The sequence below is a fragment of the Asterias amurensis genome, chromosome 11, assembly GCF_032118995.1.
Source record: "Asterias amurensis chromosome 11, ASM3211899v1".
Taxonomy (NCBI): Eukaryota; Metazoa; Echinodermata; class Asteroidea; order Forcipulatida; family Asteriidae; genus Asterias; species Asterias amurensis.
The window spans coordinates 2,492,396-2,516,304 of record NC_092658.1 but is presented as its reverse complement, the minus strand read 5'-3'; the positions used below and the strand labels follow the sequence as shown (position 1 = coordinate 2,516,304).

At 38.0% G+C, this 23,909-nt stretch overlaps 1 protein-coding gene across 1 annotated transcript in view; it reads left to right on the top strand.

Moving 5' to 3' along the window:
• The first annotated feature begins 11,585 nt into the window (after positions 1-11,585).
• Positions 11,586-23,909, top strand: part of LOC139943820 (uncharacterized) — a 67,526-nt gene continuing 55,202 nt past the window's right edge. Inside the window, exons 1-3 of the mRNA XM_071940646.1 lie at positions 11,586-11,983; positions 22,774-22,890; positions 23,531-23,872. Of these exons, the coding sequence (XP_071796747.1) occupies positions 11,920-11,983; positions 22,774-22,890; positions 23,531-23,872 (523 nt within the window). The 5' untranslated portion in view covers positions 11,586-11,919. The remainder of the gene's footprint in view (positions 11,984-22,773; positions 22,891-23,530; positions 23,873-23,909) is intronic.

The following is a 23,909-nucleotide window of genomic DNA, read 5'->3' as shown; positions in this document are numbered from 1 at the left end:
AAAATACATAGAGTATGGGGGCATCATCTGGAAGCCGAGGCTTATGTAGGGATGCCTGGGGACAGACAATAAACGGGGACAAGAACGAACGGACTGATAAAACGAACAAAGACAGACATGATGAAGACAACAATGATGAGAACACAATATCTTTTAAAGGAGTGGTGGTGGCTCTGAAAAGAGCCGGTTTGGTCTCCCAACCCGGCTCTTTTCAGAGCCACCACTCATTCAAAAGAGATTTTACTCATGGTTGTACCTCCAAGTTTACTATTCATATATATACTGATAGTTACTCTTATTCTCCACACCATGCAAAGCTTCAAACGCCATTTTTTCAATCCAATTCAAGTTACATCATTCACAAAACTTTCCACTACATCTTCACACTTTCAATGATTTTCACAAACTTTTAGCACTTATTGCATGAGAAGGTTTTGTCCTTGCATATCTTCTTATTTTATCCTGTTTGCATATTATCTTATTAAATTAATGACAATATTCTGTTTCTTTGTTTGTGTGTCTATTCTTACTGGTCTGTATTCTGTTTGCATGTGTTTTTATGTAACTGCGATCAGTCTCTTCTTTTAAAGTCTGCTCTCTTCAAAACAATTTCCATTTTCTTCTTCTGTTAACGATACTTTGTTTTCCTCTTTTAACGATACATTGCTTTTCTTGTTTTAATGATACTTTTCTTTCTTATTTCTGCGTATAAACTCTTATTGAACTGAACCTTATCCTGATTGGACCATAGACCCGTGTATAAGTCAACCGTGTTTGAACGGCGGCCTTTGTTTCACCGTGGTGGTCGATAACCGCTACGTTTGCCTGTGCACTGATGAATTCACGGGACTGCATTGCGAGACATGTCAGTGAGCCATGATACTCTTAAACTTTTCTTGAGTTATGTTTCGCTAGATTTGTAGATTGGATAAAACACTTTGTGTGTAGAGGGTAAACAGTAGGTTTTTTTTATAAAACGCAGTTTTACCAGTTTTGAGATGAAACCCAAAAATGAAATTGTTTGTGAAATTTCTTATTCTATAGTTTGTTTGATCATTACTTTTTGTATTAAGTTCAAAAGCTCTAACTGGGACAAGAAACATCAATAGACCATAACAAATATAAAACCAACTGTTTGAAAAGATCTTTCTGAAGTTACCTAAAATTATCATCTTTAAAAAAAGAGTAAATTTACCTCTAAATTCACGGAGAAAAACCTTTTTTTATGAGAGGCGAAGTTCTGATTAACATCATGAACATCTAACTTGTCTGAAGAAAGGTTTTGCAACAGCTAGACCAACAGTTATTCTCAATCATGTCATTTATGTGAATAATGTGGCCATTTGTTTATCAGAAATGGTCCTCTTGTGAAACAGGGAGAATAAAACAAATCAATGGTTTGTGAAACAACATTTATGGGTAACTCCATTGCCTATTGTTCTACACCATCTGGTGCAGTATAGGGGAATTTCAACATCTCCTTCAGTACATGAGCAGGAAAAATAAAGCCATCCGTGGGCTGGGGATTTTGAGACCCCATTTTTAGAATTTGAGGTGTCGAAATCAACCATCTAGAAGCACACAACTTCGTGTGACAAGGGTGTTTTTTCTTTCGTTTTTATCTCGTAACTTCGACGACCAATTGTGCTAAAATTTTGACAGGTCTGTTATTTTATGCATATGTTGAGATACACCAAGTGAGAAGACTGGTCTTTGACAATTACCAACAGTGTCCAGTGTCTTTAAAAAATGTATAAAAAAACATCTTACAATCATGCTCAAATTTGTGCGACAACTTTCATTGCAGAGGCTAAATTTCCTCTAACACTAGAGTCACAATAAAAGTAACAATTTAGATGAACAGGTTGATTTGTACCTACCATCTGAACAGGTCTGACCTCCAAAACCAGGTGCACAATTACAGATGTATCCTAAAGGTGCCGTCGCCTCCTCAACACAAGTTCCACCGTTGTTGCATACATTGGTCGTACAAATTGCTGACACAAGGGAAGACGAGTCAATAGTGTTAGTATTCTTTACAATTTTGTTTATCGCATCAAGGTGTATGTGGACCAATTTCACTTGAAGTAAACAAACATGGGTTTTTTCATCTCCATTTTTTTCGTCAATGCCGCAAGAAAACTTCATACAGGCAGTTCAAATAAGATCAAACTGTAATTGTGATGCAAGAAACTTCCCTGATGAAAGGTAAACCTAACAAATTTTGATGAGACGAATACTTACTCGTCGTCCGTACATTCAGCGTTTCCAAGGGGAAGACCTCACCCCCGTTATTAACTGCAAGTCTCACGTTGTATTCCGTGCCCGGTTGAAGATCCGTAAAGTCAAAGCCGATCATGCCGTTGACAACGTCCGCTCGTCGGTAGGTTTTCGTCATCTGGACATTGCCCTGGCTATCCGAAACGGTAACTTCGTATACGGCGTCAGGGTTGTCGGGCATGATGTCATTGAACACACCTTGCACGCGTGTGGGTTCCACGTTGGTGATTACAACACTTGATGACTTCGCTGTGAAAGTGAAATGGGAAATGTTTATACAATAGTTTTAAAAAAAAATAATTTTAACTATTTTTTTCTACTGTCCTTTAAAAGACCTGTTTCACGAGCCACAACCTTTTGTAAAGCGGTTCTTAGACAATTTACAAGTATACTTAATACTGTTATCATTTTGCAGCAATTTGAAGACCTTCTTGCAATACACTTTACCCAACGTAGCGCTACAGCACGGTTCCAAACTCGAGCTATATTACCACTTCACGTTGGTTATTTTACATCATTTTCTGTCCCCACCAAGGGAATCGATATCAGATCTTCCAAAACAATTGGAGAATTTTTGACAGTCCTTTTTCTTTGTTCTCACCAGCAGTGCACCTGCTCAGCCTTAGGCATGCAATACTGAGCATATGCACACATATTCAGAGGCGAAAAAAAAGGACCGTTATATCTGTGGCCACCAGCATTTTAAAAGTCTCCCATTAACAATAATAATAATAATAGTGGCTTCTTATATAGTGCTCAGGTCTGTCACGGAGTGACGCTCATGGCGCTTCAACATTATTACCCTTGGTCAGTGGGCCTTAAATCATTCCTTAAACCATCTTAGCTCCCTGTGAAGTATACATCTCAGCCGCAAATATGTAGCGCAATCAAGGCTAATCAATCACAAGAACCAACTCTGCCCTCACAGGTACCCATTTACCCCTGGGTGGAGAACAGCAATTATAGTTAGGTGCGTCTTGCTCAGGGACACAAGTGTCACGACCGGGATTCGAACCCACACTCCGCTGGATCACCAGAGCTTGAATTTGGTGCTCTTATCTGCTCGGCCATGACACCCCATTGAGCAACAACCAATTTGAAGTGGTAAAAGGCAGTGGACAATATTGGTTATTACTCAAAATATTTAAGTTGTTATCTTCCAGCTAAATACTTCGTTTTCTGTGGGTTCGCCATCGTCCAAAAACAAGGGGACATTCACTTTTTTGACTTTCTTCATATATTGACAAGACCATGCCGGATTTGAATGATCTTTTATAATATGATATATCAAACGTACACAACCCCATAATAATGTGTACATCGTACATATCGCCTATCCCTTTTTAGTAGCCGGAAGCAAGCCAGTACCAGCGTATCCTTGTACCATTTATTACGTCTCAGCATGCATGACAGTGCGCTAGCTGCACTCGTGTACAAAGCCTACAATTACCAAAAGAGTTGGTCTACCACCGCCGTGGCAGACATACCTACCATCAACAGCCACCGATTTTAACGCGAACGCAATCACAAACAGCAACAACCCCTTCATCTTGTCAACTTTACTTTTCTACTAAAAAAAACTTTTCAGCAGGAACGTACTTTCCGTTTTCCATTTGTGAAGCACCAGAATGAAGATAACCATCCTTCCCACGGTGACACTTCGTAGACCCTACTCAGTCTTTGTGTCATAACCAGTCATCCACATTGCCGTGTAAAAACAAGGACAACAAAAAGCATGGATTTTATAAAAACAAAAACAAAAACGAAAGAAAATATTAAAACCCTTTATGTAATAAGAACATGGTATTTTGGTCTCTTTGTGTGTTTTTGCATTTCTTGAAATGCTTATACACCACCAAAGGTTAGCCAGCCTTTCAAAATCGAAAACAACTTTTATAAAAAAAAATTTTTTTATGAGAAATAGCCTCTGACTTTGTCGGTGTTTTTTGTTCGTCTAGTCTGTCGTATTGTACACGTTTTTATGTCCTCTGTAGCATCTAAACTCTCAAAAGCCTCTGATTCAAACCTAATTGTTGTCCCATTAACTGCACTATTTAAATACCTATCGTGTATGACTGATCAGTATAACCTATTGTGAATGATCATCTTAATTTGTTACTGTGTACTATAATTTGAACCTAATGCATTGATAAACTTTGCCTTGAAATGTGAAGACATCAATGAAATAATGTATGATGATGATGATGATGATGATACAACAGGCCTATACTTCAAACTCATTGGGGCGAGGATGAAACCGACCCGTTTACATTGCCAATCTGCACACAGACACACGGTCATTATTGTCACAAAAAGAAAAACAAAAACATTCCACGTTTCCTTGTAAAGGTTATGATAATAATATGCGAAATGCACCACGGTGTGTTATTTCCTGCTACAGTACAATGGATCTACCAAGTTAAACACTTTATAAAATTGGGGTTTGAATGGGTACTTCATGCTGCTCATAATCCTAAAATAACATAAAATTTACTCCGAAGGCTTGCTAGATTGATCGATCAGCTTTTATTGAAAGTTTAATAATTATATCCTCATTCGTTAGCAATGATAATTTAATCATGTGGATGTTGCAAACTGCCCACCATCATTAGGCCTACTTGTGCGATCAATGCGAAAAATGGTTACCACTTCTTGCATATTTCGTTATTTTTACCCATCTTTTCTTTCTTTTCTCTTTAGTCGCACCAGTTTGGTGCACTTTTACCGCAGGTCGGTGATAATAATGCAAAAGGGACTTTCCCTTTTTATTCCATGTAGGCCCCTTGGTATGACGTCATCACGCTCTCGGACTCGCAAGAGCGCCCTCACTGAAGTCAACTAAACTTTTATATTGTGTAACTTGCTGTCGAAACTACGGTGGCTGATCTCCGCCAAGAAGTTAACACCTTTTCAGTAGGGCGTTATAACGCCCTACTGAAAAAGTGTTTATTTCCAACAAATAAACACCTTTTCAGCGTTATAACGCCCTACTGAAAAAGTGTTTATTTGTTGGCGGAGATCAGCCACCGTACAAACCTGTGAAAAGTTGCGCTCAATTGATCGTCGAAGTTGCGAGGTAGCAATAAAAATAAAAAAAGTCGTGTGCTTTCAGATGCTTGATTTCGAGACCTCAAATTCTAAATCTGAGTTCTCCAAATCAAATTCGTAAAAATCTACTTCTCGAAAATTACGTTACTTCAGAGGGAGCCGTTTCTCATAATGTTTTATTCTATCAACAGCTCCCCATTACTCGTTACCAAGTAAGGTTTTATGGTAATAATTATAATTTATGTCAATAGTGTCCACTGCCTGTATCGTTGTTTTTTCTCTAAATTCACTCTTTTAAATTTAATTTTGACTTGCTTAAGACATCTTTGCTTTCTTCAATCTTGTCCTTTGTATATTGAAGTGTTTAAATGTGTACATGTAGAAATGTTTTTCGGTCTCTGGCCGAGAATATTTTTGTTTTATTGTGAATAAACCATCTAAAAATAAATCAAATCCCTATGCCAATGCATTTTGTCAACGTGAATCGCCCCCTTCAGATAGTTGAATCTAAAATATACCAGAGTGCCGATGAAGGCAAGCCAAATACCGCACCACCATTGCCGAAAACAAGTCATACATTTTGCTAAAATCCCAGTTCCGATTTGAACAAAAATAATTTGTTTTCTTCATTGGTGGTACCGTGATGTGGTAGGTAGTTGGTAGCCATGTCCACGTCCATACAAAATAAATAATGTTTCGCAATAAATGCGGCTTCAAGAGTAAAACTGCAAAGTTTGTTTACTTTCACGAGCAAATTTTCTTCACCTCAGTCACCCATCCAATTTGATTGTATAGTGCATCAATGGATCTAAATGCGCTCAGAGTAACGGTATTTAATAACATCTGGATACGACACTGCTGAGAAAAGTTCAATGTTTGGAGACCAGTCGGCAGGTTTGAATTCTGGATCTTTGTTGTTTTAACAATTGTTGTTTTAACGAATGAATTCGTTAGTAATTTTTCTCACAGTATCGACCGGCGTTGACTTGCATTATCCGGAATTAATATTATGTGCTTGAAGTAATTCAATTGTTTTACCAAACAAAATACTGAAAGAAAACCTCCACCAAATATCTGTCTATCGGAGAAAAAAACAAGTTTCTCGGTTACAAACGTGCGTCTGCTGTTGCGAGCAGACGACGCGTTACCAACAGAAATAGTACTCAACATGGCCGACGGCGCGCACAACGAACTTTTTGCGGGGTCACGCAACCTCTCTGTAGACCCATTGCACATGACGTCACCACGCTCTCTGATTTGCAAGGGCGCCCTCACTGAAATCAACTAAACCGTCTTGTATGAGTTGTGTAAACTATCTGTCGAAACACTGTACGATGATTTGTGACGTGAAGGTTGACAACTGTATTATACAACAAGCTTTATTACAACGCATAACTAAATCGAGAGAGGGCGCTGTATAGGTTTACCTAGGAAACTACCCACAGACAAAAAAAAACTTTGTGTCTGTCTACCACATGTGGTACTACCACAGACTAAACAACACAACTGGGTTAGTTATTTCTGTGAGTATGCCTTTTCGCAAAATAACCATTGCACAACAAGTGCGCACTGGATCGCGAGCTAGACCAGCATGCGCACCAATGCTAGTGAAGGGAGGCTATCGGCTGTAGTAAAATCTAAGCCTATCGTAAGGCATCAGTCATCTTCTGCTTTATACTCTGGCTCTCTATTTGCTGCATGTCATACAATTTCTTCTACCGTCCGACTGCTGAATTGGCAAATGGTATAATACTGTTTATAAAAACGGAATGACCAACTTTGGGGAGAATATGCTTTTCATCGAAGGCTCTGCTCAATCTTCTCAATCTCAGGGTCGGAACCGGTTCCGAACCGGAGATTTTGCTCAGTCCGTTTCACACTGGCAAAATTTCAATCCGCCTCCGATCCCGGTAGCATGCTCTAGCCGGATTGAAATCAACCCTGGCAAGGACAAGGGTTAAAAATCTCAATCCAGATCGAAATTGCATTTATACGATTTGAACGTAATACACGGTTCATGTAAAGACCAGTGTGAACGTGCTGATCTCTGATCCGTGTCGAAAAGAAGCGAGGCTGAACCGGAGAGGACCTGGGTTGGTTCCAACGCGGTTCGAAATGGAGGTAGTGTGAAAAGGCAGTAATTTCTGTAAAGTAAACTTTTTCCCTGACACCTTTTTAATACACTTTTACCTGGTTTTATTTCAGTGGATCAAATCATTCATACACTCTGATCCGGTAGAGGGGGCTCGTCAGGTCTTTAGCCTATCGGAAGATATGTCATAAATCTTCTGAGTGCTTCTTCGCTCCCACCTCCTTCACCCTTGACTTTTCAGTATAATCTAATATGCATACATCGTGCCTTGCACTTGTTGCAAAAGTTTGTTCTCACTAGTTTGTAATTACTTTAGATTAAGGGCAACCTGCAGATTTCGTTAGGGTTTGTACAAAGAGAACTTCACCTCCAATCACCTCCCGATTCTTGTCATCCAGCAAAACAAGCCTTCTTTAGCCTCAACCAGTCAGGATGTGTGCAGGTGCGTGTTTTTGGCGACCGAGCGATACCGCTAGTTAAAGTAAACTTCACTGACTGAAACCTTCCGACAGTTTCTTGACAATTCGAGTTCTTTAAAGTAGGCCTAGGTACAGCCTATAATTGAATTGCAAGAACATGTAATGGAACTTAATCTTTGAAATTGATATATCAATATTGTTTAACTGTTATGCTGTGGGCCTATGGGTTATTTTTAGGAATTCCATTGAAATGTTTCGACAGTTTTTAGAGTCCGCAAGCTTGAAACCACGAAAAATGCCTAGAATTACTACGTAAACGAAGTTTGCTTGGTAATTTTGCTGTCACTTTAGAGTTCCAAAATCGCCCATTATGGCACGACGCGACAATGCGACGGCACGCAGTTTTGTAATGCCTTGCAGATACGGGGGGTTCAGTTGTGTCTTTAACCTTTTTGTATTAAGCGCCCTCTGTCGGGTTAATCTCCTTTTCGGTGCTACGCGTCATTTTAATTTCATTCGGCATATTTTTGTGTGTTTGAGGCCCGTCTTCCAAAAAAAGGAACTTGGTTTGAGACTAAACTTGAAAATGTTGAATGACCAACCCAAAATGTCCCGTGTTCATGCATCATGCATAATCACTGTTTAGAAACAAGTAGAATGCTTTCTCAAAAACGAAAATACATCTTGGCTTTTGTTAAGTTTAAACTTGTGAAATTCAAGTTAACTAATAACACGAGTTTGATCTCGACTGTTTTCGATACACGAAACGTCAAAACATCTACGACCTCGCCCTTTCGAGACAAAAAATAAGCAAAGATGGTTTTAGGCAAAGGTTTGCTTTTAACATGTAAAAAAATGTCAAGTACTGCATATTATATAGGTTTGTCAATATAGAATTATCCGCATTAAAATAAATAATGTATGTCCTTGAACTATAAAAGAAACAAATTTGCATGCATAGTTTCTTTTATGGCTGATCAAACAGACCGGAACGTTTCAGTTGAAGTGAATATACTATGGGGTTATGGTACTTTGAATCGGCAGTTAGTACGATTCGCTTCGTTGTATTCATCTCCAATTTGTTTTTTGTGAAATTAAGTTTTGTATTACTAATTCTGAATTACATTTTTAAGAGCAGTTCTATTTTTCATTGGAAGTAGAAAATGTCATTATTTATTTTCTTAGGGTCGGCAGTTTGTTTGTGCTTTAGAATGACTAAAGCAAGTTCAAACCAATTGAGAGGGACGTGTGAAGCTAGTAGACCGAAACCCCTTGCTGTTATTTCATAGTCAAGGTGAATGTACTTCTAGTTTGTTATTGTAACCCGCGTTTTACTCTTAGGAACTCCATGTAGCAAGATAAATCGATGAGGAATGTCAACTATTTTGTCAAAATAGCAGAATATAACTTGAGTATAACTGACGTAGAATCGGAGTTTGAGTTGAAAACGTATCCACTTTATAAGGGCAGCCTCCGGAGCCTTCTTGGGACCCGTAATCCTGCTCAAGATTTCCGGTGTCAGATGCCGGACACTTTTTCATATGCAATCGTGTCCGGGCTATGCAAAAACCGCCCGGTGAACATGCACATGATTGTACATGTTGTATGTGCGCGCGTGTAAGTGAGCGTGCATGCACTGAACCTACGTATATGCAGCATGAATATTCACGTATTTTATGACTGCAGCGAATACCACACGGCCGAACATTTCCCATGTCATTCGTGACATGCACTTAGCTTGTAAAAAAAATGTCAAACGTGTTCCGTCAACCAGGGGCGTTTAATTTACTGTAAGGAAGGTTTTGCACGGGGGCGGACACAACTGCATATGCAAATGTGTCCGGTGGACACAATTGCATTATGCAGCAGCGTCCGGGCGGACACGATTGCATATGCAAAACCGTCTGGCGGACTTTATTGCATATGCAATAATAATAATAATGTCCTCTGGATAGTATTGCATAGAGGACATAATTGCATTCGACACCGGCAATAGCTCATAAACGCTAATACCATTTGACTGAAAATTTTAGAGATTAGTAAGTTTATTGTGAATAACATAAAATCTATAAAGGTGCTCAGTATCTCCTGGAAACCATTCAAAGGCGCCCAGTTTCTAGCAAATTCTGACACATTGAATACTAGATAGATCTTGATTGGCCGCATTTGAATGTATACGTGTCTTATTTAAGCAATTAAATAGTCCCAAAAAATTAAAGTGCATACAACTGCCATATATGAGCTCAACACGGCAAAACTTTTCTGACCTTTAAAGCAAGAGCACTTCATTCAACCATGGAGACAATATCTCGTTAAACCTGCCTATGAAAGGCCATGTGAACTTACCGTTTCACACGACAAAACTTTTCTGTCCTTCAACTTCTAACTCTCTGCTTCCACGGCCAAATGGTTTTTCTACGCACCCCAAACATTCCAACCATAAACGTTTTAATTGGCAAGTTTACTGAGCCAATATTGAGTTATATTTTAATTAACAATTTTTATACAGCATGTGTGAGAAAAAGCCGCTTCACGGCAAAGGAAATAAAATGACATTTTTATATGGGTTTGATTTTGGGACTATAAAAAGGTGACTTTTTTGCCTAAAATTTAACACCCTTTCCACGAAGTAAACAAATATTCCGTCTTACATGTTGAAAAAGAAGTGACCTCCACATGGTCCGGTCTATGTCACATTAGAAGGTATTATTATAAGTTTATTGCATTTCTTTATGATGTTAGATGTTGTGTTTCAGCCAGAACTTAGTTTTCACTTTCATATAATTCAGCTTGGTCTTCAGCATCACATTTTCTGCTCCAGTTTGGGACCGTCGGAGTAGTCCGTGATTTGAAGTTTAAAACCGATGCACTGCGGGAAGACGTCGGTTGATTTTTGGCCTTGTGGTACACCAACTAGACTTGATTGATTGTACACTACATAATAATATACCAGAGTTTAAACATCGCAAGAAGTGTCATGAATACCATTCGTGTCATTTACCAATTCATGCTAAAACAAAAAACCTTTAAATAAAACAAAGAAGCGACAGTGCGGTAATCTTCAAATTTTCTGAAGCAGCACTTTAAAGGAAGAAGAAGATGAATAACTATTCAATATACAGTGCACAAATGATTATGATGTTAAAAAATTGTTATTAGTAGGTAGGTATACATACCACACCTTCTTTGAAATGCAAGCATTTGAAGAAAAGAAAAAAAGCATTACTATAAATTTGTAGCAATCTAAAAATAATTGTTAAGTTGTTGAAGGTTCATGTCCAATGATTTTCCCACTCTTTGACACTACGACATGGGGGTTAACAGCAACTTGTCATCATGGCTGGGTTTTATAATGGCCAAATGCATAGCGTCAATCTATCTTTTTAAATGACCAATGAAGCGTTTATGAAATTCCTTTCACTTTCCAGTCACGACTTCCTGTTGCAGTGAACTTGGATATTCACACGAATAGAGCTAAATTTCGTGCGATCACAGAACAAAATGTGGGTGCCACCAGCTTGCGCAGTCTTAATACAAACCATTTATGATCTCATCTGGTCCAAGGTAGGTGCCTTTGTTCACATTTTTTTCAAAGCTAAACAACTCGGGTTGGGCTATTGTTAGGTACAGGTACGGCAATGAAAGGCTCAACCGGCGTTTGGTTTTCTTAAAGACACGCCTCAGTGAGTCCGAGGTATCCTATTCAAAACGAAAAGTTCGTCAGAGTGAGTGGGACTGGGCTAGCCTTTGGTGCTCGCTTTGGGTTTAAGCAAACATAAGAACCTTATCACAGACTGAGAGTACCAAGCTATGTTGGCTTGGCTGGGTTTGGATTATAGGTATTTTTTTTTTAATAGCTGAGTGGTTATGTTACGTATGGTGGTTGATAGAGGGGGCATGAGAAAAGCCAGTGCATTGAAAGTGTAGATTACCTAACGCTAGCTGGGAATTATATCTTCGCAATTAATACATTCTTCTAGACTGATCTTGAGGAAACAAATATCCAGGAATTTTTGCTGTGAAGACTTGTGAGACAGCCCAGTGTTTCTGCCGAGAGGGCAAGAGTTGCTGGAACTCAAAATGAGGGAGTTTTTGATGTTCGTGTTTGTGGTTGCGTTAACGGGAGGAGCGTCTGCACTTAACGGTAGGTTGTTATTTAACTCTTTGGTCGGGAAGATGTCAAGGGAAAGTTTTGCCATACAACCAACTGTTCCGTTACGTTCAAAACTGCTATATAAACAACCGTCTCATATCATGTGTTGTCTCATATCATGTGTTGTTGCAAATGATATAGGATTCCTTTAACTACTTAAGATAACTATAAAAAGGGGGAACTCGGCTAAAGAGTAGACAACATTTTAAACATGTAACATTTGAGTTTTGTTTACACAGACGTCTAGTCATTTAACTTGACTGGTGCATGGAGCAATAAGCTAGTTTATTGCTCCATGACTGGTGGAACCCTTTCACCCAGTCTAATAATACAACGTGTGACAGATATAAAAAAAAAATTGCAGGATAATTGATTTGTTTGACGAACAAGAATATCAAAACGGGTAACAGTGATTTATTTTAAATACTTTTATAATCTCATCATGATTGATTCGATTCAGCTACCAAGTTGCTCACTGTCTAATGTGTTTCGTTTTACTTGTCCAATGGAGGATGAGCAACGGGGGTTTGGCCTCATTTCTCGTTTATAATTACTCGCTGTCCATGCACATTTCCCTCTTCATGTTGTTTTGCTGCGTGTAAATACGAGAATACACTGATGTACCGCAAATCTTCAATGTATTTTTAAAAATAATATCACATTAGAGTGTAATAATATATTTTGGAACAAGTTCAAATCTTGACGATCCGACACTAGTTATCATAGTAAGGTATCAATGTGGGTATTAAAAGTTGTTCACCTATTCGAGAGAGAAAAAACAAGCTAACCTTCATTGGGAAACTTGTTAAAATCTATATATCATGTTTAGTTAAATTAATAATTGATGACAGATAAATATTACGCAATTTTCTAAATTGTATTATGAGGCTCGATGTAGCCTCTTTTGTAAAGTTTTTTAAAGTTAATTACTCACACTCCCCCGATCTAAATGACTCAGGACTCGATCTCAAGTCAATCGTTTCGAATCAATTATCATGTATTTCCATACTGGTCAATAAAAGGAGAATAATAAACAAAACATGTACAATTTTTTAAGTCAAAGACAGTCAAGGACATTTCAAAAATATAATTGATAAAAATGAAATGAGAAAAAATGTATAATAATACATATCTTGACTTTACAATCAGAATTCGGACCGAGAATGAAAACTCAAATACAGGACTGATTATTATTTCCCCCCAAAAATACCTTGAAAATCAATACAAGGTTGCACCCAAACCTTGGCACAAAGGATTTAATTCACTTCAATGCATATTCAAAATTGTAATCCTTGAAAAAATGCATCCAGTGTGTCAAGTATCACAAAGCAAAAAAAAAAAAAGAAATCCTGTACCATGGGTTATAGACTTGAACTTTTGATGATACAAACATAGGAATTTTTGGCACACATTTGTCATTCAGAGTATGTCATGAGGAATGTAGTTGACTATAGAGCCATCGAAGATTTGTTCTTTTGAAATAGTATAGATTTGTACTACCAGTTATGGCAGCCATTTTGGAAAATGGTTTGTTATTCTATTTTTATTTTGCAAAATTCAAATCTGGGTGGCCATATAGCCAAAAATCTTTCTCATAACATGTACCTTGATCGTGTGCCAATTTTCATGAATTTCCTTGCAATTTCCAAAGGCACAAGAACCCCAAAAGTTCCTCTTTCTTAAAGGGAACTAGTACTAGAGGTGTGGTGTGGAAAACCGGCAAGTTCACCTTGAACGCCTTTTCACCTTAGAATGAAATATCAAAACATTTACAAAAGTCATACAAACAATACTAGAAAATAACACATCATATGGCTTAATTTTTAAATTTAAAATTGGAAACATTTTCAACTGAAATGCATTATTATTCAGTTCAAGAGAAGAGCATTTATTGGAATCATGACGTCGTCATACCTCCACGGTCGAGGCAAACCCCTTTTAATTATGGCCAGGACTGAGTAAAACTAAATAAATTTACTGTAAAGTCGAAACCCACAAAAGTTCCCATAACTAGGTTGTTGTGACCGTGTGCGAGGGACCTTGGAGACTATTTTGATGTCTTGTGTTGATCTTTTACTTATAAAGATCATAACGACAATAATTTACTCGTTAAAAATGGCATTAGATTTCGGCTGTTGTCGTTTTCAATTGAAAATATTGTTGCCCATCAAACCATTTGCAAAGACCTGAAACACTCATGCAATTATATACATTAGCCACATTGTATAGAGCTGCTATAATAAACTACCATGGCAAAGCCAACCATCTCGACCTGTGCATAAATAAACAATAGCCTTTGTGCGTACTGCATGACGCGACCTAATGCCTGTTGCCTGGTAGTAACAGTGGGCGTTCCCGTCTCATTTTTCTCTCTCATCGTGTGTATACAGTAAACAGTAGGCTGACTCATTTAGACCCGTGTCAACCTAATTGCAATTATCAATCTAGCAACTGTCTTGGTCATACAATCATTACCATTAATATTATCGAAACTGAAATTTGTACAAAGATGAAACAGACAGTTGAGATGGATGCATGGTAATGACAAAGTACCGAAACAGCGTAATTATTTACAAAACCTGCAAGGATGAACGCTATTCGACTTGTGTATAATGTGTACACGTAGATTCTTGTTGCATTTGCGTCTGATTCACTGAAAGCTATAGCCACAAGTAGAGTCAACACGAAGCATCGTCTCGTCTGCAAGACAACACCTGGTTTATACGAACACCTTCTCGGAGATGTCTTAATTGCTTAAGACCATGAAATGCTGTTTGTTAAGACGTCGTATTGGAAAGCAAGGTAGGCGAACTTGTTACTTCATCGATCAGAGAAGATAGTAAGATGAAAATCAAAACCAGAAATTGGACGACACTCCTCTAGCTCAAGGATGAAACGGAGTGATATTATTTCATCCCCGTCAACAACGATTTAGAAAACTGCAAGAAGGGGACCTTCCTCGCGGATGACTGTGAATATATACAAGAAGCGGGACTCCTCATGGATGATGGTGAATTTGAGGAGTTTTTTTATAGTGTGGAAAGTTTGATTTGGGGGTTTCGACGAGTCATGTGAGCTTTACACGAAGATATCATCAGTCTTTGTGATTGAGGAAAAACAACCATTGTTTATCTGTTTGAATGGTTTGATGTCAGTGACTGAGTTGTAACCAATAACCACCTTTTACCAGCTCATCCAGTTGGGCCGACGAAACTGTAGAGGTGCTACCTCAGCTTTGTCTAGCTAGCACAACTTAAAAAAAAAAATTATGACTGGATAACATTCAGGAAAAACACATTCAGGAAAAACACATTATTACAAGGTGTCTGCCAACAAAACACAAGCGACTTCTTTTTTTTAAAGCTGAAAAGGCACTGCGACTACCTAATTTAAGATTTGACAAAGAATAGAGCGGGCTTCAGCTATCTATAGACATGGCAACAGGTGCATGTCCGTCACAGAAACTATCTATATCTTGTCGAAGACCGAGGATGGCTGGACATTTCGTACGGATGTTTGGGAGAGTCGCGCCGTCCCCACCGTTCAGGAGCCCGCGTGACTTGACGTCGATTTCACGGTACCTCTTTCTCGTAGCTCTATACATAGCAGTGTTCTGTTTTCAAGCATCCGAAGCACGTTACGGTAATTTTTGTTTTGTATGTTTGATGTTTTCATTTTAGAGAAACTGTCCTCTGAGTCATTGGGGCAGATTGTTTCTAAGGTAACATTATGTAAAAATCTATTTTAAAACCGTCATTCTTAATTTAAGATTTCGCCTTTTGAAAATTTGTCTTAGAAGGAAACACATTTTTATACACACAAAATGATAAACTTGCGAGAAAACCTACAAGAAATGAAGCTTTGCCGAGGAAAACACAAACATTAAAGTCGAGGACTCATTTTCATCGTGGTCGTTCGAATGAAAAATATACGTATTGGGCACAGACAAAAGCAATTGTCAGGACAGTAAACTTGAAGTATTATAGAACAAAGCAAATGCAAATTATACAAGACGAGATTGAAAAAGAAATTTACTAAAGGCACAGCATCAATTAGGCTGTGGAACCAGACTTAAGAATAAAAGAAAATGAGTTAAATAATAAATACAAAAGTGGGAAATATTATCACTGAGAAATATTCCTTGATGCAATAAGTTGTTCAACGAGGATGAACAATGGTGAGGTTTTACCCTCTGTGTGTTTGATGAGCAAAGTGGTTATACAAGCATGATACGAAAGAAGATTGGTGTTACTGTTAGAATATAAACATTTTTTTGATGCTGCATTTATCAAACTTGGAATAGTGAGATTCCCCGGCCACTATTTTGCCTGCAAACCAAACTCTTAGGCCTATAGGCCTTTATCATGCTGTCTCCATCTTGGTCACGTTCCTTGTATAGCGAATAACAATAATGAATGCTAATCAGTAATAATCATTTTGCAAATAGGAACCAGACTGTTTTGTTCTTCCAGCCTCTGTTTGGTTACATTGATATCATTGGTAAACATTCAAAATGGCTGCACCATAAGCCACCGAGAGGTTATTGATTTAAATTTAAAAAAATGTTTTAACGTTTCGAGCATTATTAACAGAATAAAAAGAAACACTCTGCTGCGGATGTGTGTGAATAGGGTAGGTAGACTCAGTCTTGTTATCAGCTACAACTGCAATGTATTTGTTTGTCATCTGAACATAGATGAATGTATCTTTCAAGTAAACCAATTCAAACAGTAAAGACCCAAAACATTAACAAAAATACCAATGAGGCAACAATAAAACCAACTTTCATTTTAACACTGCATCTTGATTATAAAGACCGCATTAATTGCGTCTGACTGACATCATAATGTCAAGCTATACGTGTTCTCTCTCATAGTAGACCAACTATACAAGGGAAAATCGATTTTGCTCCTAATTACGCGCGGTGAGTTTGGAGTCTATGAACTAGCGTTGTGCTGCGTTTTGGGTTGTTGCCATGGCAAACGAGGCTAGATGACTGATGTGTAGCAAGGGATGTCATTTTCAGCTATAAAAAAAGCCATTTAGAAATGGAGCATGTATTATTTCCGCAGCCCAACCACCAGTGGATATCGTTTTGAAGCAAAATATACAAAAAAATCATCTCGTTCTTAATGCAGTAGGCTAATAACAGTTATTTTTAGATGTGCATTATGCGTAACATAGGTAGCTGTGAGCTTTGGAACGCGTATCACCAGGGCCCAATTTAATAGAGCTGCTAAGCACAAAAATTTGCTTAGCATGACATTTCTTCCTTGATAAAAACAAGATTACCAACCAAATTTCCATATGTTACGTATTGCTTGTTAACTGGTATTCAGCTGTTGTTTGCTTATCCTGAAAATCAGTAGTTTTGGTTGGTAATCCTGTTTTTATCAAGGAAGAAAATTCATGCTAAGCAAATTTTTGTAATAATGTGAAGCGCTTTGGGACGCCCTCCGGGTGTGAAAAGCGCTATATAAAAACTGGCTATCATTATTATTATTAAGGAAGAAATTTCATGTTAAGCAAATTTTTGTGCTTAGCAGCTCTATGAAATTGGGCCTAGGTTGCAATGTATTGTTATCATCAAGTCGGGACTTGAAACACTGTACGATGGGAGAGAACTTTGACAACATCATGAATTTGTCCCAATGTTGTTACTATACGAACCTTACCAGACAATAAACATGCTTTGTTTTTCTGTACTACGGGTATAATACTATTGTACGGGTACAGTACTCTGCGTTAGACAGGTAGCTGGATGCATCTGCTTGCGAAACACCAGTAGCAGGGTGTTGTATGTCGACGGGAGAGTAGTTTTTTTCAGTAGGCCTACATCAAGTTTCCACTGTCGCAGTGCTTTTCAAAAAAGTTTTTTGTTTGTTTTTTATGAATCGATCAAAAAAAGGGAATCCTTGAAGGGAAGGTACACGTTTGGTAAATACTCAAAACAAAAATTTACTTAGAAACTGACTTGGTGACGAGCATTAGGAGAGCTGGTGGTAGTATAAAACATTGTGGGAAACTACTACCTCTGAAGTAACGTAGTTTTTGAAAAAGAGGTAATTTATCACTAAAATATTAAAAGACTTCTAGCCTAATGTATGTTGTTATTCCTATCTGAAAGAACACAAATTCGTCCAAGAAGGGTGTTTTTCTTTCATCATCTTCTCGCAACTTCGATTACCAATTGAGCCAAAATTTTCATAGGCTTGTTGTTTTATGCTTATGATGAGATACACGCAGGTTAGTGAGAACACTGTTTTTTGACAATTATTAACGTGTACAGTGTCTTTAAACTAAAATCGGGATTTTTTGTTGTTGAGGGTGACAATTCTATCAACAGAAACAGATAAATGCCATTTAGACAGTACTCTGCGTAAGACAGGTAGCTGGGTGCACATTGTATGCGTAACACTGGTAGCAGTTTCGTCGGTAACAGGTGCAGGCGATTATTGATCGCTTCTTCTCCCGCCAAGTTCAAAGGTCAAAGGTGCTCTGCCTTTTCGAAACTGCGGTTTATGTTTGGAAGGGTCGGTCGATGATGTCGAGGAACATGTAGTGTTATTTTTCGTCGTGGCCGGGTAGTGAAAACCGTTGTTTCACCAATACCTTAAATTCAATATCAATATTTTTTTCCTTCTTTTCGGCCAACACTTGCTCTTGCCATGTAGCACAGTTGACAATTATTTTGCCACCTTCCACGAAACTTTTTTCAGTTTTTATTTTTCCATCGGCACCAACGTTTGATTTAAAGGAACACGTTGCTTTGGATCTGTCGAGTTGGTCTTTGAAAAGCCTTTGAAACCGTTTGTTAAAAAATGCATATGGTTAGAATGATAATTTAAAAGAAGAATACAATGATCCACACAAATTTGCCTCAAAATTGCGTGGTTTTCCTTTTACATGTACTTTGCAAACTACCACGGTTGATCATTAATTTTATGGGAGTCAATTTTGACACCCATACATCGCCGACCGTGTTAGTCGACGAGGTAAAAGGAAAACAACGCAATTTCGAGAGATGCTTGTGTGGATCATCATATTCTACGTTTAGAATATCTTTCTAACCATATGCTTTTATAACAAACGGTTACAAACGCTTTTTCAAAGACCAACTCGACCGATCTAAGGCAACGTTTCCTTTAATTACCGGTTTACATGCATCTTTGTAGTATGTAATGGTATTAAACAAATAATTAACATATCTTATAAATTAATAATTTAAAAATGTTTGCTATTTTAATACATATCAAAATAACAAATATCTCTGAATGAAATCAAAAGGAGAGACTAAAATCACATTTTTATCTGTGCATACAAAATGGGTGTTTTAACCATGCCGAACATACACACTTGTTTGTCGATCATTTCCGGGAAATAAATATCGTCCCGATCTGAATCTAAACTGTTCAGAAGTGTATCTTCTTGTGACCCCTCAGAAACAGGGACATGTGTGGGTTGCGAACGGAACAACAATAGGTTAACAATAGTTGGGGAATTTTGTTTCATGGTCACGTAGAGGTTAGTGACAAAATGGGCCGCCGTCAAAAATGACTCACGCGTAGAGTGCCACACCTCGATCTGCCAAAAAAATATTTGCATACCTTCTTTGAAAGATTTGGCCTTTGCATTAAAGGCACTGGACACTGTTGGTAATTACTCATAATACTTGTAAGCATAAAAATTACTTTGTAACGAGCAATGGAGAGCTGTTGATAGTATAAAACATTATGAGAAATAACGTAGTTTTTGAGAAAGACTCGAATAAAAAACGTCGACTTCAGGCCTAAAGCCTGCACTTTTATTAGGCATCGAAAAGCACACAAATTAAATTTGTGCGACAAGGGCATTTTTCTTGCAGCTTCGATGACCAGCATTGAGTCAAACTTTCACAGGTTTGTCATTTTACGCATAAATTGTTGGGATACACTTACTGGGAACACTTCTCTTTGACAAAGGTGTCCGGTGCCATCCGGTTACACCCCCCCCCCCCCCTCATGAATATTAACATATCAAAATACTGTTCGTTCTATACAACAAGGTTTTGAAATCACTCAAGCCTCAGCGTTGTATGATTTTGATTTTACAGCCATACAAAAATTATGCCCGATGGAATGGAACCAGACCAAGTGCCAAACAACTAGTAGCGTAAAATAGATTTTCACTTTTGGGGTACTTTTCGGCCTCGTTGGATATGGGACGCAGACGCGCTATATTTTTCCGTATTCCACTCGCGCTTGTGTGATAACTTATAATAGCTCTTTATGACTAAAACCTGTCGTCCAAATTTAAAATTAATTTTGTGAAACTTTCATAGGTTTGTCGTGTGGTTTGTTAACTTTTTTTATAAAGCAATTATTTATCCAAATTTATAATTATCAATAATATGGATAGCTGATTGTTCAACTACTCTATCGATTCCATACTTCAACAAATTGTTTAGGTTAATTGCACGCCCTCTCGAACCTATTATTATTTGATAAATACCTCGTTGATTTTCGTCTGAAAGTTTTGTTGTTATGATCAGGATGACGACATAAAATTAATTCATATGAAGACTACATGTCGCTAATTTAATGCAATCAGAATCACTACAAGCAAACGTATTGAGTGAAACGTTTATGTTGTAGCGCCCAACTTGAGACACAGAATAAAAAACAACTCAGTTAAAATTTCTTCCAGAACACTGGTCACTGAGCGATACAATACAAGCGCGCATAATTCTTAGGTTCATTAAAAAAAATTTTTATTCACTTTTGTGTTTTACTGTAGCAGCAACATTCTGCATAATTTGACGATCATTATAAACAGCAATGGTTTTACCACTCCAGGCTCCAAGCAATGCCAATCTGCAACAGGTGTTTTTATCGTTAGAGCGTTAGTGCAGTTGCTATTAGACGCCGTTGCCATGACTACCTCCTCTTCAGACTTTTTACAAAACGGCAGCTGCAGTTGATACAATAATAACTTCATCTGAGGGTTGTTTATTTTCGTCATAGATTATGCTGGCAATTGAAATGATAATGTTGTAACAGTCATATAAATGAAATAGTTGGCAAAAAGTATGAATTTGACTAGGTATTCATAATCATTATCATTATTTTTACGCTGCGCTGACGGGATCTATAATTATTCGTCCTTGATTTGTGATTTCAGCCTAAGCTGTTAGGCTTCGTCACCAGCTGTTTAATTAATTGGCCCAGTTCAATATTGGTTATAGTTTTGTACTTTCTATCTACCAGAACAAAATGCACATTAGGGGCGGGGGCTAGGGCTTGCACGGTTAATTTATTTTGCTAATTTATTTGTTTATTTATTTGTTTATATTTTTGTGGCAGTCACGTCTAGCTGACATGCAAGCGCCAACATATACACGACAAAAAGTGATTAAAAACAATCTTTCACAAAAGTAATGCCAAATGCCCTGACACCTGCGTGAGGATAGACTTGATTCAAGTCCCGTTCTCGTGCGAGAGGTCCATATAGCTACCAGAGCAGTTTTCTAGCGATGGCACGGGATTGGGACTTGAGTCAAGTCTAGTGTGAGGACAATCATACTTTCAATGTTTCTGCCACTGGAGGGCGCTAGATTAATGCGATAACCGCGACAAGCAAAACATGTTTTCTGCAAAAAAAAAACTTCACCTACTTCGTGTGATTTACTGATTGAATTGGAGTAAGTTTGTTCAAAATTGTCCTATAGGGAAGTTACTCTGGAATCATTCATCTGTATGGTGGATACCCTTAGCGGTCATATAGATAACAGATAAAGGTTCCAGGTGTTGGGCACTCATTTCACAGACTGTGAACTCTGGTGTTGGTGGGTCGGTGACGTGATAGACGAAGGACTCCGAGTCCAACGTCATTTGTCTTCTTGATGTACTGGGGGGGGGGGGGGGGGGGGGGGCTAAATAGACGATCAGCTCCTTTCTAGGAAAAACACTCAATAATTTGGTTATAATCTTGTTTGTCCCATTTCACAATGTAAATTACATAACAGTTTGGCTAGTTACGTAGTACATAGTAACCACTTTTTGCTGACCAAGCAAGTTTTCCTGCGCTTATTTTATACCAGTTTTGTTATAAAAATGGCCACACCACCATAAGGTTTATCGCGAATAGCAAAATATCAAGAGAGGGCGCTGTTGAACCCACACAAAGGTATAGGCGTTGCGTGCGCGAGTCGTACAAATTGCATAGTAACCGCCCCATATTCCTTCCCACAATGCAGTGCGTTTCTGAATCGCGATGAACCTTATGGAGGAAGAACATAATATTTATCCTCCATGAATGTTCACACTAAACTCTCGTGAAAGGACATTTTTTTAAACATTGTTTTAATCCTCGTTTTTTGTTTCTTTGAGTGCGTTGAATCTCTGTTATTTTAACCCATTCTTGCATTGCTGTAGTTGCACAGTGCAGGGATCATTTAACGGTGACGTCTGTTGTTATAAAACTGGTGTTTTGACTTGTGTTTGAAATTGTTGATTTTTAAGTGTTGTTTAAAAATGTTGGTAAAAATTGTAGCCACCCTAAATAGGCAGATCAGCTTGAATAACATTACAACAATTGTAATGGACTAATGCTCAGGAGCGTTACAATTAAATGATTCAGACATTTTATGGGGGTTCGAATACAATACTAAAAACCTGTTTTTGTGTCTAATAACAAACTATTCAAATTATGTTCTCCTGTAACTTTTGCATTTTTGTTGATACAATTAATCACTCATTTTATAATGTGCAATGAATATTTTTGATAAAATTGATGTTTTCCAGAATGTCAGAGTGTGCCGTGTCAGAATGGTGGAACGTGCTTAGATGGAGATTACGGATTCTACACGTGTTTGTGTCCGGCTAACTTCAATGGATTCAACTGTGAATTAGTATTATTGAGTAAGTTCAAAGATCATGATAATAGTTACACTACTGGCTGTATTCTATCATAACCTAATGCACTTAGTTTAGTTTTGTTTCCATTCAAACAACAAATTATTACAGGCCTGAAATTACATAAAGGCAACAGAGAGACACCAGTAGTTAATTAATATTCATTGATAAAACTTTGATCCACACTTGACACCAATCATCTTGATGGTTTTCTGTGCGAAAACAGTGTTGGGTCGAAAAGCTTTCAGTGTTGCTGGACCGATTATTGGCAGAAATCTTCCTCCTGCCAAAAGGGAATCCATTTGTTTATCTGTGTTTCTTAAAGCCACTGGGCACTTGGTATTGCTCAAAATAGTTGTTAGCATAAAAAACTTACTTGTAAGTGATTTATTGGAGAGCTGTTGATAGTGTGAAGCATTGTGAGAAATGGCTCCCTCTGAAGTAACGTCGTTTTCGAGAAAGAACTTATTTCTCACTTAAATACTTGAATTTGATTTTTGAGACCTCAGAATTACATTTTGAGGTCCCGAAATCAAGCATCTGAAAATACGCAACTTCGTTTGACAATAGTGTTTTTCTTACTAGAGTGTTATGATCTTGATGGAATAGCGCCTTATAAATTTTAATTGTTATGTTATGTTAACAGCGACTGGATGTGGGCAGACCTTCACCGAACCCACCGGTATCATTACCAGCCCAAACTACCCTGGAAACTACACAAGTAGACAACAGTGTGTGTACTACATTCGTGTCCATGGAGCAACAGAGATCTCCCTGACAATCACAAACTTTAAGTTGGAGGAAGAGAAGGATATCCTGGGCATAGGGGCGGGGTACGAGGCCATCGACACGTTTGTGGGCACCTTAACCGGAGACCTCACCGCCCAGCTACCGAGGACCACCATTTATCAGTCCGGTGGCGTGTGGATTTACTTTGCCACTGATAGGAATATAGAAGATAGTGGATTCAGGATTGAGTATGGCGCCGGTAAGTTCACCTTTTTGTTTTATCACTTCTGAATCAA